Source organism: Necator americanus, chromosome III (genome assembly GCF_031761385.1).
Source record: "Necator americanus strain Aroian chromosome III, whole genome shotgun sequence".
Taxonomy (NCBI): domain Eukaryota; kingdom Metazoa; phylum Nematoda; class Chromadorea; order Rhabditida; family Ancylostomatidae; genus Necator; species Necator americanus.
Genome location: NC_087373.1, coordinates 3448174 through 3464576, shown reverse-complemented (window position 1 = coordinate 3464576; position 16403 = coordinate 3448174). Strand labels below are relative to the sequence as shown.

The window sequence follows — 16403 nt, the reverse complement described above, 5'->3', positions numbered from 1 at the left end:
CCATCGGTTCCCAATAGATAAGCAATAACTTTCGGAATGGTGGGGAAATATCCAGAAAATGTAATTATAAGTTGAATGAGTCTTCCGATGAAGAAATTTGACCCAAAGGGAATGTCTATGAAGCGCTATGAACTCATCTTCTATGAGTTCGACATTAAAAACGTTTATAGAGCGAAAAAAAGGAAAAAAGAGTAAGAAAAAAGAAAAGAAAAAAGAAAGAAGGTACTACTTCCAAGTATGCTAAGTAGTAAACTCTTGCTATTTCATATTGCAATGAAACGCGTGAATTTAACGCGCAATTTTATTTTTATTATTTATTTATTTATCTATTATTTTATTATTTATTATTTATTTACTTATTTATTGAAAACACTCGCAGGTCTGTCATAAAGCAAAAAAATAAGATGGAAAGGAGCTGACTAGAATTTAAACCTTACACTAAATTTTTTTTTAAAATTCTTATTTTACACTTTACACTTAATTTTACACAACAATACTGGACCTCCAGAACATAAGGAGTGGTAGGTTAGCAGGTTTTTCTCCTGTAACAGAAGGCGAGGCAGAAATAAATAAATAAAGTTTTGTTCATTTATTTATTCAAATAACGCTTTAATAAAAATTACAAAATTATTATTTATTTACCAATTAAAAGCTTTAGGAGAATGCTGCTTAACTCCTCCCATACAAGTTCTTTTGGTCCGAAAATATTTCCTTTCTTTGGTTACAGTAAGATAAATCAGGATTTAACAGAATCGACAATTATAATTTTCTTTCGGAAAATTTTCTTATTTGAGACTCGTTTAGTAGGAAAACGAGTTCATTGAGTAACTTGAGGAATTTATGGTTTGTTCTTGGCAGCGATGCTTTCCCAACGCTCCGTCATATCGCTCTTATCATTTTCGTGGCTGCGATTTCGTCGCCGTGACGGAACTTTGCACCGGAAATGATGAAATTTCTTGTTTCCGTTGGACTCTGGACTGCGGTATGCTGTTTCTTGTCGCCTATAGAAACTTCTAGATTCCGACAAGGTAGTCGAATATCGTAGAGAGACGGAAAAGACGGGAAAAATCCCCGAGAATATTCCATCAACCCCGAGTGGAAACGTTCCCTCGTTTCCACTCACCTCGCCTATCGTTTCTTTATTCTTCATCCGAGATTTTCGCGATCGAACACGGGCGTTTTTATCGTTCATCATCAGTCAAATAGAATTAACAGCGTCTCGATGATGTATGATGGTTCCGACCACCCAACGTTTCGGCGAAGAATTTGTTTAAAAGTGAATAATACCTTTTCTTATTCATCAAATATTCGAAGCATTCATAGTGTTTATGACAGAATTTGTTTAAAAGTGAATGAATCCCCTGGCCTATTCATCGAATATTCGAAAGATTCATAGTGTTTGTGACAGAAGCCGCGCGCTATTGAATCATCCTAAAGAAAGTAGCGAATACATTTGGAATGCTCCAGCCTCCTTAGGAAATCATATTGGTACGGGAAAAACCGCAGAATCATTATGAAAATTGTGTATTTAATGTGTATGTATGTAAATTAATGTTAAAAATTGAATTATTGTGTTTTGTGCAGATTGGAGGATTTTTTCACTTGGCAATGGCAATTTTTTTTTCCTCTTGGCAATATGGAATATGCTGGGTAATCAGGGATCCCACCTGTTATCGTTACCTAATCGAAATGCGAGGTAACATAGCTTAATCATTGTTATTTCCCTTCTGAAGACAATTCTAGTGACCTTTTGTACTTTGGCTGCCCTTTACGTCATAGGTGCGATAGGGAAGACTCGGACCCTCCTCAGCTGAAGGGGCCTAGCTAACGGGGTATATTTCAAGTGATAAGGGTCCCTTTTTTCACCGTCCAAAAGTGGAGGGGGTCGGAGCACCGGCTCCGACTATCGCAGCTATGCTTTACGTAAAAAGACTTTGTTTCCAGTTTGCTGTTGGATATCAACGTCTGGTCGGGAAGAGATGCTTATTTCCGTTCGGGCTTCACTGCACTGGAATGCCAATAAAGGCCTGCGCAGACAGACTAAAACGAGAAATGGAAGATTTTGGTTGCCCACCAAAGTGAGTTTTTTTTAAAAAACTAATATCTGGTTTATTTATGAGTTACTGAGCACAGATTTCGTACTTAAAGCGCTTACACTTTACTTCCTCCCTATATGTCCTTATAGTGTTTCAGCAATCGCTGTTCTGTTTCAAGCGTATTTTTTTTCTCTGTACCTCTTAGTAAAACCGTATTATTCTTTTCGGATTTTCTCTGGCTGTTGTGGTATATTTACGTTTCTTTTAACCATAATTATTTTAGCTCACATACTTTCCAGATTTCCTGTCGAAGAAGAAGAATCACCGAAAGAGGAAGTGAGTAGCCTGGATGAGATCACTAAGGATAAAAGTAAAGGAAAGAAGGTTAGTTCAAAATCTTTGTGTTGCGTTATTATCGGTTAAGAAAGATATCATACAGTAGGTGTACAGTAATTGGGCCGCATTTCCGAGGTTTTATTACTGCATTTCATTTCAAACAAAGATTTTCATGCAGCTGTCGAATGTGTGACTCTCTTACTTCTTTCATGAATTTCAGAGTAAACTGGTTGCTAAGACTGGATCTTCGAAATATCAATGGCAGATCATGCAATCGTTGGGTTTGGATGATGAAGAAATCAAGAAATTTGCCAGTACTGATTACTGGCTTGAGTACTTCCCGCCGTATTGTATCTCGGATCTGAAGAAAATGAGTTTGAAGGTCCGCATTACAAAACTATTTACGTCATTCAATTTGTTTTTCCAATACTTGACCTCTTTTGTTTTATTTTTGATTGTCTCTCTTTGGATTACTAATTCACAAGACCTTTTTCTTTTGAAAATTCGCAAATTGATTCCATGGTGATTCCATTGTAGGTAGATTGGCGCCGTTCCTTCATCACTACAGATGCAAATCCTTATTATGATTCGTTTGTTCGGTGGCAGTTCGGGAAGTTGCGGGCAGCAAAGAAAATCGATTTCGGCAAGAGGTATCACCTATAGACGTTTGTCGCTTCTCACGTGAACTTCCTCCGTTTTTACTACGTTTTATTGTACCTATTACTTCTTTGTTGTTATCCTATTTATGTTGACGCTACATCCTTTCAGGTACACCATATATTCGCCGAAGGATGGGCAACCTTGTATGGACCACGATCGTTCGAGCGGTGAAGGTGTCGGACCACAAGAGTACACGTTGGTTCAGTTGAAGGTGAAATCACGAATTTCTTGAGATAGCAATATCTTGCATTAGCTTTTTATTTTTTCCCGCTCTTTCTAGTGTGTGGCGGGTCTATATGGAATACAAATACAATAGGAAGTAGGAGAATCTATACATCCTCTTCTATACTCGTACTAATCTACAAAAACCTACACTATATAAGGTGCTCCTTGCAGTAGTGTTGCGTCTTGCCATAATCAGGTCGAAGGACGATAATGTACGAAATTTCGTGAAAAAGAGAACTTTCTTCCATCCTGAAATGGTGCTTCATTTGAATTTATATACATAGTTAGAACTATGTTGAGTTTCTTTACGGCGGATACATTTCATGCAAACTTTTCTCTGAGGCACCATTATGATATTTAGTGTTAAACGCAAATTTTCTACGGCAAGATACCTCGAGAAGATTATCCAGATCATTATCATAGCCATTTTGATCTTTTGCTTCTTTTTTTTTGCTGGTCCTGAGTTGTCCAGAATTGTTTCAGGTTGTTGATCCGAAACCTACTGCTCTAGCTCACATCAATAAGCCAGTTTACCTGGTAGCAGCGACTCTAAGACCTGAAACCATGTATGGACAAACAAACTGCTACCTCCACCCAGATATACAATATTCGGCGTTTTATGCCGGGGAGAAGGAAGACATGGTATTTATAGCAACTGCAAGGTTTGTTATTTTTCTATGTAAAAGTGGTCCATAAACGACATCTGAAGGTCTTGAGAGGGTTCGGATCCTCTATTTTATCGTGGATGATCATTAAAAGTAGCAGTTTCCGTTCAAGCTCATCTTTTCTTCCTTTTTTTTCGTGATTTTGTGACGTTTCATTCCAGAGCTGCCAGGAACATGTCGTACCAAGGCCTTACTGCTGAAAATGGCGTAGTGCACTACGTGGAAGGACTAGAGAAGGTTCGGGCCTTTTTAACTATGTATTTTAACTATTTTAATTGTGCATTTTGACAGTTTTTCTACACACTTACACGAAAAAAATACTTTACAGTTCCCAGGAAGCAAAATTCTTGGAGCGGGGTTGTCTGCTCCACTTGCAACGTATCCAAAGGTTTATGCTCTACCAATGTTGACTATCAAGGATGACAAAGGTACGTGTGGAGGTGTTTTTATCGGACCTGCATGAATGACCCCATATGACTTCTCGAAGATATGGTTCCTTATCTAGTGTCTCTGAGTCCTTCACTCTCACCGTGGAACATTGTGTCGCTTTTTTCTGTTTTTTTTTTTAGTTCTTTTTTGAAAACTTTAAAAGTTCAGGAAATATTCTAAGCTTTAAGCTATTTTTAAGTAATTCTTCGCATCGTTTCCAACTCAGGTCCTTTACTGATTGTTGAAATGGTCTTTTTGAAGGTACCGGAGTAGTGACATCTGTCCCATCTGATTCTCCGGATGACTTTGCCGCTCTAACGGATCTGAAAAAGAAGAAGCCGTTACGCGAGAAGTATGGAATTACTGACGAGATGGTTCTGCCGTTTGAGCCGGTTCGGTTATATAGAAGGACATTTAGATATGTGGTTATTCTTAAGTTTTAATTTCTATACATAGGTGCCGATTATCGAGATTGAAGGACTGGGGAATCTAGCTGCAGTGGAGATGTGCAAAAGACTGAAAATTGAATCCCAGAATGAGAAGGATAAGCTGGAGGAGGCGAAGAAGGAAGTTTACCTGAAAGGATTTTATGACGGGGTTAGATTTGGAGTCACAGAGCTCTTTTGTTCTTTCTCAATTTTTTTAGATGAATTTTAGGTGATGATTGTTGGCAAGTATGCTGGACAGAAAACAGCAGAAGTCAAGAAGCTCATTCAGACAGACCTTATTGAAGATGGTCTTGCCAAAAAGTAGGTTTTCTTTGCAAGAATGTTGCGAATTCCCTTACTTTTTTCTGAACGGCATTCTGTTGAGGGAAACTGTCACTGACCACATTTACAGTTAATTATATTACTATAGATTTATATTTGAGGCAATAGATTACGTAAAACTACTAAGATGTTCGAGAATTAGTAAATTAGAATAGTTGTGCCTGGAAAGTTGCTGATGTCCTCTTTTTAGATATGTGGAACCCGAGAAGAAGATCATAAGTAGAAGCGGTGACGAGTGTGTGGTAGCTGTGGGTAGGCCTTCATCTTTCGAAATAAGTAATCGAGTCATTCGGACCCCCTAAGGCCTAAGCATTAGTCTTAGATTATCTATTACTTGTAAACTGAAGTTACTAAGAGAAAAAAGTAAGTTAGAGCGTCGGGAAATAAGTGCGCCACTGAGTGCACCCCCTCCCCCCTCCCAACTATATTTTTCCCCAGTTATGGTTGATGGTTAGCTTATGTTATAAGACTTGTCATTTTAGAGGAAATCATTTGAGGCACATGTCCTATTTAAGTGCAGCTCTCTAGTTTAACTCTTTTTTCATTGCAATCCTTAACTGTGTTCAAGTCATGAAATTGGTGCTGCGCTTTTTTTTGTTGTTTTACATCCTTGAACTACTCTTATTTTGGATACTGAAGCTTCGTATGTACAATTTTCTAAAGCCCTTCTTTCTTAGTAATGTTAAATCTGTTTTCTATATCCGTTCCTTTAGTATGTCTTCCCGACATCGCATCGACTTGGATGATGATCGTAGGCGAGATCGCGATCGAGACAGGGACCGAGAAAGGGACAGGAAATCTCGCAGGTACTTCTTAGAAGAGGTGATAAGGTAGTTGGAGAGGCCCAGTAAGGGGACACCGATGTTGAGGTCGATAAGCCTTCTTTCGGAGTAATTGCAGGTTCTGAACACGAATATAACACTAAAATATTGTAGGTTTAAATCTGACTGCAGTTTTCGTGGTACAAATTTCCGGAAGACTTTGTTTTTCTTTCATTCATCAGAATTGAGCTTTTAGTGGAGCGAAGAAACTTTTTATCAAAAAAGTTTTCTTGGAGGATGCTTTTGGGTTAGGTGTAGCCTCGAAGACAGCTGTAGGGTTTAAATGGTTACCATAAATGGATTGGTATTTGATCGAAACCAGCTGCCATAGTTTATGCAGGAAGTTCCCGCCGCTGCGTTGCCACTTTCAGAAAATCTCGAAGAAGTGATCATTTCAAAGATACCCTTTAATTAAAACTAGGTACTGGTGCCATCTAAATCTACTTAAACGGCTGCGCGGGCGGTCGCGTCGCGGTGCTGGCCCGCTGCCACTTCCGCCGAATCGGGGGCCCTTCACAAGCGTGAGGGCCTTTAGTGTTAAAAGGCACTCGTAGCTATTCGACCTGAGGTAAATAGGTGAAAGTGATAACTTCACCTTCGATGCACCTGTTTCATTGCCTATTCTAGGTTTAAATGTCTGCCAACTAAGGTGAGTTATTTTTAGATATATATGTTCTATGTTGTGACTTCTCTCTCATATAAGTAGTCTTCATTTCTTGACATGTGCTAGCGTGAAGTTGTTTTTGGCAAGAACGTTAATGATTCATGGCTTCTACAACTCACGGCTTGCACAACCCTATCTGTTAACACATTCTTTATGTAGTTGAAAATTGGGTTTCTTTTACGAGTTGTAGCCATATGTCCCACACATTTCCAATTATGCTTATCTCTCCCCTTTAGGGATTGCATTCCACCTTACTCTCCTTTTTCGTTGTGGAAATCATTCCATTTCTCCTCTGAATTGCCCAGTGTTGCTTTTCAGGTAGTCGCTTTCAATTATTGACTAGTCGAAGGTACGGTTTTCGGAGAGAATACTGCTTTGCTGGGATAGTGATTTGGAACCGTTCGAAGTAATGATTTCGCGAAACTCATAGTGATTTTTGTGTATTACAACGCTTCGTCAACCTCCATCTACGTCCATATTTCTTTTCACTCCATCTGCTTTGCCTTATACTTTATTTTAGGTATTATAGGAGTGTCAACTTGTTAAATGCATGGTTATCGCTACTGAAAGTCTATTTCGGAGTCGTGCAATTCAAAGTCCTATCTTCGGCAATTCAATAATTAAAAGCGATTATTTGAAAATTAGTTCAGCGCAGTTTAAAGGAGAAATAGAATGATTTCAGCAACGAAGAAGGAGAGTAAGGAGGAATACAATCTCTAAAGAGGAGAGATATCATCAGTGGAAACGTGTGGCAATCATCTGGCAACAATTCCTAAACCAAACTCAATTTTCAACTACATAAAGAACGCGTTAACAGAGAGGATTGTGCCAGCCGTGAGTTGTAAAAGCCACGAATCATTAACGTTCCTGCCAAAAACAACTCCATGCTACCACATGTCAAGAAATAAAGACTACTTAAATGAGAGAGAAGTCACAACATAGAACATATATATCTAGAAATAACTTACCTTAGTTAGCAGACATTTAAACCTAGAATAGGCAATGAAACAGGTGCATCGAAGGTGGAAGTCATAATTTTCACCTATTTACATTAGGTCGAATAGTTACGAGTGCCTCTTAACACTAAAGGCCCTCACGCTTGTGAAGGGCCCCCGATTTGGCAGAAGTGGCAGTGGGCCAGCGCGCCGCGACGCGACCGCCCGCGCAGCCGTTTAAGTAGATTTAGATGAGGCCGCTCTCGGAAACAACTTCAGGATGTCCCTCGTATATAGTCGGGTCAATGAATCGCGAGTGTAGTTGCAGTGCATTTGCGTACGTGCTCGAAACGACGCGGTGGAGGCAGCAGTCGGAACTGAGGTGGGACCGTCGCGAACTGCAGCGATGGGTGGTGCCAGCAAGGGTTTCACCACGCTCTTAGCGGCTACGCTCCACCGAAACGCCTCGAGAGAAGCCGCGTACGCAATTGCGTACGTGCTTCATGTCATTTTGACCATACTATACCTATTACAGCGGCAAAATCGATAAGTATATACCTAATCAATGTAGTGGTACACAAAATAATAGAAATTGTTGGTGTTATGGTGTCTGCGTTAAAAATTAGCTGTGCAGCCCGAGTAGAGTTACCAATGTTCCCACCTTCACCGCAACCACCTCCTCCTCCGCGCCGCCTCGAGCACAGCCGCCTACGCAATTGCACCAGGCATCAGGTCCTCCCGGACGAGATTATGTGACAACACGCTCGTCTCGTCCACGAGCGACTGAAGACTACGCTGCTTTGGGCGCTCACGCAATATTGCACCTTAACTTGAAAATTGCTAAGCAGTCTAGCCATGAGTTGTGCGCAATTCTTTTCGAATTCCAATGGAAATTTGAAGATGTCCTTTTTCGAAAGCGTGTTGGGACCCATATAAATGGGATGAGTTATGCTAAAAGAAGATGAATACGACACAGGATTTATGATTGTATGAACCGGAATGATGAGATGCAAAAGAGCTGTAGCTTCAACTAACTTACGGGACAGAACGTGAAATTGAATACAGACGATGATAAGCCAAAATACTATCGTCTAGCAGACCATTTCAATGAATGCGCTATGCGGAGTCAGCATAGCAAGCTTTCCCTCTGTTTCAGCTTCGGCATCACGCTTGTGGTGAGAATCCCTGCAAGTTAGAGTTTTAAATAACGATTGACGAGTTGTGACCAATGAGGCTGCACTCCAGGTGTTCTTGACGATGTTCACTTTAAGCCGAGATTCTGAGAACCCTGAAGAAGAATACAGCGAAAGCGAATTTGTCAAGCTTATCACAGCTGCGTACGGAGAAAGCAGGCTGCTGTAAGGATTAGAGGATTTCAAGACTAGAATTTTAATTTGTTCAGCTTGCAATTTCGATCACTGCTTTTAAACAGGTATTTTTTTTTATTAAAAAAGGCGGTCTTCAAACTCGATTATTGATTACTTCATTGCTCCCATCACTTGAAATTCCATACTTTTCATATCAGATAGGACGAAAGTATTAAATAATGAGAGCAGAGCAATAATGAATGTCACCCACCCCGAAGGACTCATAGCACGAAATTGATGATGTTTTTCCGAAGAAATCATACCACGAAATTGGAATGTAAAAAAAAAAAAATATTTGGATTCTTCGTACAGAAACTGAGGGTTAGAGGTGTAGATTACGAATATGATCTCGATCACGCTGAATTCTTCCTTTGTCCCGGGATTAAAGAAGAGAGAAATGGTCCTGTCGATCAAATCTCCCTACGAGACACTTAACAACGTGTCACGTGTTCGCACAGCGTCTGCGAGCAAGAAGAGAGACAGCATCGGTGGCCCATTGACTGTCCGCTCGCTGGTAGACGCATCGTTTCTTGGAAAGATCCCAACATCGTCAATTTCATGATTTTGTGGTTTTAAGATGCGTTCATCACCATAGCCAAATAAAACAGTATATAATTATATTACATAAATAGCGCATTTTCACCTAAAAAATTAAAACAATTTTGTTTTTTAGGGAACGAATATGCCTCAGCGATTCCACATGTTTTGAGGTTAGAGACGAAACTATGACAATAAATAATAGGTGAGAAAATGAAGTAATAGGTAAGAAAAGGAGGAATATCTGATCATAGAAGCCTAAAGTCAGTGGATTTCGTTGAGAGCAGCAGCAGAATACAAAGACAGACAGAAATCGAGAAAAATACGCGATGGCGACATCATTTCTGATAGGTATTGATCGTGGCGGTGGCTGGCTGTGGTGCTGATCGATACCATTGCTCTACTCATCACGAATACCTATCGCGATTGATATCGTCCTTCTTTTGTCTTCTACTGATGGTTGATGAGAAATTCTGTTGATAATATGTTTATTGATTTTTCAGAACAATCTTCATAAGATCAGCAGGGAAGTTACTACTCGTTATGACGAGGATTGCTCTTAAATTCCCAAAAAGTCGGTTCAAAGTGATTGTTGACTAATTTTATTACTATCATCAAATTATATTCACATTATTTTTTGCAATTATGCATAGGAATATTATATGTGAATATTATTGACATTATTAATATTGGTAATGTTGACAAAACGTCAACAAATATGATTTACGAGATACTTGCTGCTATACCATATAGGATCAAAACGACATGAAGCTGCGCTCGAAGCGTTGCGGTGGAACGTAGCGGCTAAAATTTAGTTGGGACCCTTGTTGACACTATTCCTCGCTGAAGTTTGCAATGGTCCCACCTCGATTCCAATCGCTTACGCAACAGCACCGTGCTTCATGTCGTTTTGATCCTACTATAGATATGTTATATTGAAAAATTAAAAAATCAATGAAAAATATGTTACTGTATATGATATAAGATATTGTAAATATTGTCGGGTAAAAACGACATGAAGGGCGGACAGTTGCGTAAGCGACTGCACTCGAAGCAGCGCGGCGGAGCACAGCGGTTGGAATCGAGGCGGAACCATGGCGAACTGCAGAGATGGGTGGAGGTGGCGAGGATCTCAACCGCTGCGCTCCACCGCGCTGCTTTGAGCGCAGCCGCTTACGTAACAGTACCGTGCGTCATTTCGTTTAGACACAACTGTATATGATCCACAAAGCGACTTGAAGCCTGGTGCAAATACATAAGCGACCCTTCCTCCCTTATCTCACTCATCTGTCTTATGATGGTCCCACCACGTTCGCATCCGCTAGCTTCACCGCGTCGCGCTTCAAGCGCTGCCGCTTACGCAACTGCACCGGTTTTGACCGGACAAATTGAATAATTTCATCGAAAAAACGAGAAAAAGTGTTAAGAATCCTCCAAAAAGTTTAAACAACTATCACAAGAAAATAATTTTGGAATAGATATTTCTGAACGTGAAGGTTTGTTTAGGGCTTTCATGGAGACATATCGACACCAGCAACTGGGAGATTGACTTCAGCATTAATACTGGCGGTGCAACATATGCAATGCTAAGTAAGTGTTTTTGGAATTCTTCTAAATTTTCCATTAATTTGCTGATTGAGTTATTTTTTATTGTATTTATTTTTATTGTATTTATTTTTCTTTTTTTTTCTTTCTTCGTAGATTAAGAAAAGTGCATTTGTTCTGAAGCGAAAATAAACTACGCAATAGTTATGCATCTGTTAATTTCAAACGAGTTCGTAGTTCTAAATTACAATAATAAGAAACAGTGATGGAAATAATTGATAAGAGTTACATAAATCAATTATGGCGGAATTTGTTCTCGTTTATCGGAATAGTCCAAAAATTTATTTATTTTTTGCTCTTAGAACTTCTTGCCTTGTTCAGCGTTTTTTATACGGTTCGGACCATAAGTTTGACGTAAGTAGCAACGAAATTTAGTGAATATCCTAGGATTCCTGGGAAGAATTTTTTTTCCGAAGGAGGATGTAAATGTTGACTTTTAATATCTTCCAGCAGCCGAAAATATGATTTATTTTCTTATTTTTTCCTTAGCCTTTCATTTCTTCCTGAACTAGAAAAGAGTTAAAAGCATGAATAACGATTATATGCAAATGGGAAGACAACGATCTCAACATAAGTTGAATAAATAAATAAGAAATAATCAATCAGAGAGTAAAATAAGGGAATAATGAAATAAATAAATATTAAAAAATAAAGAAGATTTAGTAGTTGATTAAGGCATCTTTAAAAATGGTATTTCACATCAAAGTCCATCTAGATGTTGAATGGATGGAATGAAATGGAGTGGGCGGGGAACAGATGTTGTGATTGGTCAGTCAGATAATCCATAAGTCGTCTTACTTCTGTATAAATAGCTAAATATACTAAATTATCAAAAGGATGAAAACGAGGGTTCTCATTAACGGTGGCGGAGAGATGGCCGACCATCTTAGGAAAAAAAGGCGCTTGAGATTCTGACGTTAAGTTCACATATGAACATTGAAGAGCATTCTAACTCACGGATTTTTTTTAATAGAAAGATTTTTTCTCATAGATTTCTTAGATTTTTCTTCTAATTTTCGCTGAACACTATTCTCCCCAATTCTCTGGTAGATATAACATAATTTCAATGAGAAAAAAATGTTTCAGAAGAACTATACGCATGCGGTGTCCTGAAAGAAAATGAAAAATCCGAAGCGCGTGTCTTATTAATCGGACTCGGTGGAGGTTTTCTCAACGGATACATGCATAAAATCTTTCCACAGGTATGAATAAATCAGAAATATTGATATAGTTAATAGAAGCAAGCAAAACAAACATAAAATATAATACAATATAAGTATAAATATAAACAACTATTGATGGAAATTCATATCCGTCGAGTTCATTGAGAAATTTCCAGATGAACATCACTGTTGTAGAAATTAACAACAGAACAATAGAAATGGCTCAACGATGGTTTGGTCTACAAACAGACGAACACCACAAAGTGATTCTAATGGATGGGATCAAATACATAAAAGAAAGTGTTGAAAAAGGTCTTTACATTAATGTTTTATTCAGGAAAAAGAAAACTTGAGAAATTCACTTAAAAACAGTTTTTCCCTTTGGTTTATCGCTTGACTTTTGTTGGTAATCCATGCTAATATTGTGATTTTAGTGAATACGTTCAAATTTGATTTAAAAAAACCCATTAAAGACAGAATCCCTTGAAATTGACGATCTTGGAATCTTGGAAAGTATGAGCGCGATCACGCTCCGTTGCGCTTGGTTCCTCCGAAAAACGGGGAACGAGTGTCCCTGCGCTCGCATACGTGATTCGTCATAAGGCGTGTCGTAGGGAAATCCGATCGAGAAGTTCGTTTCACACGCCGTTTTTCGGGGACAAGTATGGGGGATTGAACGCGATCGCCGTCGTACCCCTGATCTGCACTCCGAACCCTATCTTCTCCTGATAAGAACCCATCATCGTTTCTGAATTTCTTTCTTTTAGAAAATTCCAACTGGTGACCAAGGAGCACGTTACTTGGAAATGAATACCCCATAACAAAACTGCATTTGAGTAGGAAAGCTAAGGGAACAATTTGAATACTCAAAATAGAGTAAAAAAAGGAGAAACAATTCGTTTGGAAAATTTCCGAGTAGATTTTCTAGGGGCTAGGAGTATATGTCTTTTTATTAACCTTCAATCAACTTTCGTCAATTTCCGAAAAGAATGGGAATTCAAAGAGAAATCTCAATGTTCTCCTTTCTAATACACACTGGTAACGGTGTTTTTTTTTCTTTCAAACTATTAAGGCCGACGATTTGACATTATATTTCTGGACGCGTGCTTTTTGAAAGAGGGTACTGACTTTATGTGTCCGTCTGCAGTATTTCTCGAAAACGATGTGATAAAGAACATTGCGCAGTTACTTGGGGAAAAAGGTGAGTTTCTCTATGAAAGGCGTCTTGTAAATGTGTTTCCAGAATAGAAATAAATATCGAATAGAATATTTCAACTAGTAACATAAATAGAAAAGCGAACGAGCACGCACGACATGACACAGTCAAGTCAAAATGACCTGATGGTTGGTGCAATTGCGTAAGCGGCTGCGTTCGACGTGGCGTGGCAGAGCTAGCGGTTACAATCTACCCTCGTTTGGTACAATCCCAAAGGAGAAAGGCAAAAGAGAGTTCTGGATTTTTTTTACCAGATACTCTGATTCAAATGAATGATAGTTTCCATCGAGAAAGGGTAGGGTGGGCAAGGGTCCCATCTCGATCGTAACTGCTAGTTCCGCATTGCCATTTCGAGCACAGTCGCATATGTAGCTGCGCTAGGCTTCGCGTTGTTTTGATGGCATCACCACACGAATCTGAGGTGGTACGAATTTCAGATGGAGTATGCGGCTTTGAGCGTTCGGGCGCGCTACTTTCTACAACGAGTTCGTTTGGAGCGCGCCAGCCGTGTGCATGCGCCGCATCTTCCGGACTGTTTTTTTCGGCAATTAGGAAGAAATGGACAGAATCACTCCACTCTCCATAATCTAGGGTCCCGTATACGAATACTCCACCTGAAATCCGTACCACCTCAGATTCGTGGGGTGATGCGTTTAAGACGAATGTGCCTGGCTGTAAACAAATGTATCCTAGGTGTTCTTGCCGTGAATGTATTGCTTTACAGTTCTGGCGACGAGGCGCTGGAAAAGGTAGGATGATCTTCGATTGTTCAAAATCTCATCCTAGTGTTTTTCTATTCTCGATTAGTTGGATTTCTACAGTAATTTCAGTTGTTTTTCTATATTCAGGCGATTTAGAGTAGGGTCAAAATGACATGAAGCAAAATTAACACACTGCTGGATCTACTCACCTACTACTGGTGGTACGAAGGCTTCACACTACGTATCATCGATAGTAGATTAATGAATCCTATCCGATGGATCTTTGATACGCGTTGATCTGAACCGGTATCCAGTAAAATCTCAGCTGGATAAGCAAGCTTCAGCGGAAAAATGTGTCTTGGTTGGATTTCATATCCATTAAAAATCTGCTCACAGACAAACGCATTACGCGGCGGAAACACGAAATACATTAGCATTGCAGGTGTTTCTGCAACAAACGCTTAGGTCCTGCAGCGATGCACCGAGTTTGCGTCAGCAAACCACTCAAGTAGTGATGGATAGGATGATTGGAATAAGAAATTGCGGCTGATTTCGTTGCTATCGTACCCAACCTCTCAGGGGCAAATATATTTTGATACGGGGCTACAGTTCAAAAGAAAAAGAAAAGAAAAAGGAAAAGGAAGGAAGAAAAAAAGGAGTTAGAACCACATAAATTGAATGTCTTTATGTGTGTTCACCTTTGTTCGGAGGAAGAGTTGGAGAAAGAGAAAGAAAAGAAAAAAAGGAAAAAGAAGAGAATAGTAACCTGGTGGAGTAGGGTTCCATAGTCTGAGTTGAAAACTATGAATTCTTTGTAGAAATAGGATAAGAAATGAGAAGGTTCATTCAAAGAATAACTGATTCTTTTTAGATTACCTCCAAATTTGAACAACACTTCAAATATGGGAAGCTGTCTCAAGCTCAGTACAGTAGTAACTACGTATGTGTTAATCACAAACAAAAAAAAAGAACAAATTATAGCAAAAAGTGGGGGAGTGGGACTCCAATACTGCTCTAATCGAACTGCACTTCGAGCGCTCTAAATCGTTCTTAAAGACATCACTCCACGAATCTGGGGTGGTGCGGGTTTCAGGTGGCTTATGCCTATACGGGGTCGTAGATTATGGTGAGGAGGGTGATTCCGTGCATTACCTCCTAACTGCCGTAAAAACGCGGCTAAGAGCGTTCCGGAGCGCTACTTTCTACAACGTGTTCGATTGGAGCGCGCCAGCGTCGCGTCGCATCTTCCGGGCCGTTTTTTGTGACAATTAAGAAAAAATGGACGGAATCACCTCCTCTTCATAATCTACTATCCCGTTTGCGAATACTCCACCTGAATTCCGTACCACCTCAAATTCCGGGGGCGATGCCGTTAACGGTCAATAAGCGTTCCCATTTGAGATTTCTTTGCTACTTGTGTGGTTTTTCTTCTGTTTCCTTGCGTACAATCATGTTTATTTGCTTTCGTGTACAATCGTATACTATAGTAGAATTGAGCATGGGTGCAGTGCACTAATCTCATCACAATTGTCGCATCACCCCACGATTCTGGGATGGTATGGATTTCCGAGGGCTAAGAACTATAAGGGGTCGTAGATTACAGAAATGGGTGGGTTACCGCTCATTTCTTCCTAATCGCCGTAAAAAAAAAACGGGCCGGAAGATGCGGCACGTGCACGGGGCTGGCGCGCTCCAATCGAACTTGTCGTAGAAAACAGTACGTTCGAAGTTCTATTGGAGCGCGCCAGGCTTGTGCACGCGCCGCATCTTCCGGACTGTTTTTTTAAACGGTAATTAGGAAGAAATGAGCGGTATCCGCGACCCCGCATAGACTCAGCCATCGGAAATCCATACCACCCCAGATTCGTGGGGTGATGCCTTTAATAGGTGGCTTCTCTACAATCTGTAGTAAAGAACAGTTTTCGGGTTCTAATTACCAGTTGGATTAGAGCAGAGTTGGTGCGCCCCTCCCTCGTCCAATTTACTCGCCCTAGACGAATCGTCTTCTGAAAAATTCGTTGCAGGCTCTTATTTTGTCGCCGTTTCATTATGTTGGACTTCACAGCAACAAAACAAATGACCAGCTAAAGTAAATAAAGTTCAAATCAGATGAGAAATTTAATGTTTACATAAGAATTGTTGCACAGCTTATCAAAATAACATGTTAGCTTTTATCTTTCTTAAATGTGAATAAATTCTTCTGTTGGTCATGTTATAGTTCGTAAACAAACGATATGATCGCGTCCACTTGCGAACGCTTCAAAATCTCGCGA

General features: G+C 39.8%; 1 protein-coding gene across 2 annotated transcripts; it reads left to right on the top strand.

The window, feature by feature from the left end:
• Positions 1-943: 943 nt before the first annotated feature.
• RB195_008489 (uncharacterized protein) lies at positions 944-16223 on the top strand (the record flags this gene model as incomplete). Of its 2 annotated transcripts, XM_064195019.1 has the most annotated exons (25): positions 944-982; positions 1945-2078; positions 2336-2420; positions 2593-2754; positions 2910-3022; positions 3141-3243; positions 3741-3919; positions 4084-4159; positions 4251-4350; positions 4613-4743; positions 4808-4948; positions 5009-5100; positions 5312-5373; positions 5835-5927; positions 8607-8716; positions 8787-8899; positions 9582-9650; positions 9949-10019; positions 10952-11035; positions 12137-12252; positions 12390-12525; positions 13286-13414; positions 14123-14178; positions 15002-15070; positions 16155-16223. In XM_064195019.1, the coding sequence occupies 25 exons, from the start codon at positions 944-946 to the stop codon at positions 16221-16223; spliced, it is 2532 nt and encodes an 843-aa protein (XP_064046165.1). The 2 variants fall into 2 exon arrangements, with proteins under 2 accessions (XP_064046165.1, XP_064046164.1); XM_064195020.1 differs by lacking the exons at positions 8607-8716; positions 8787-8899; positions 9582-9650; positions 9949-10019.
• Between the last annotated feature and the right edge of the window lie 180 nt (positions 16224-16403).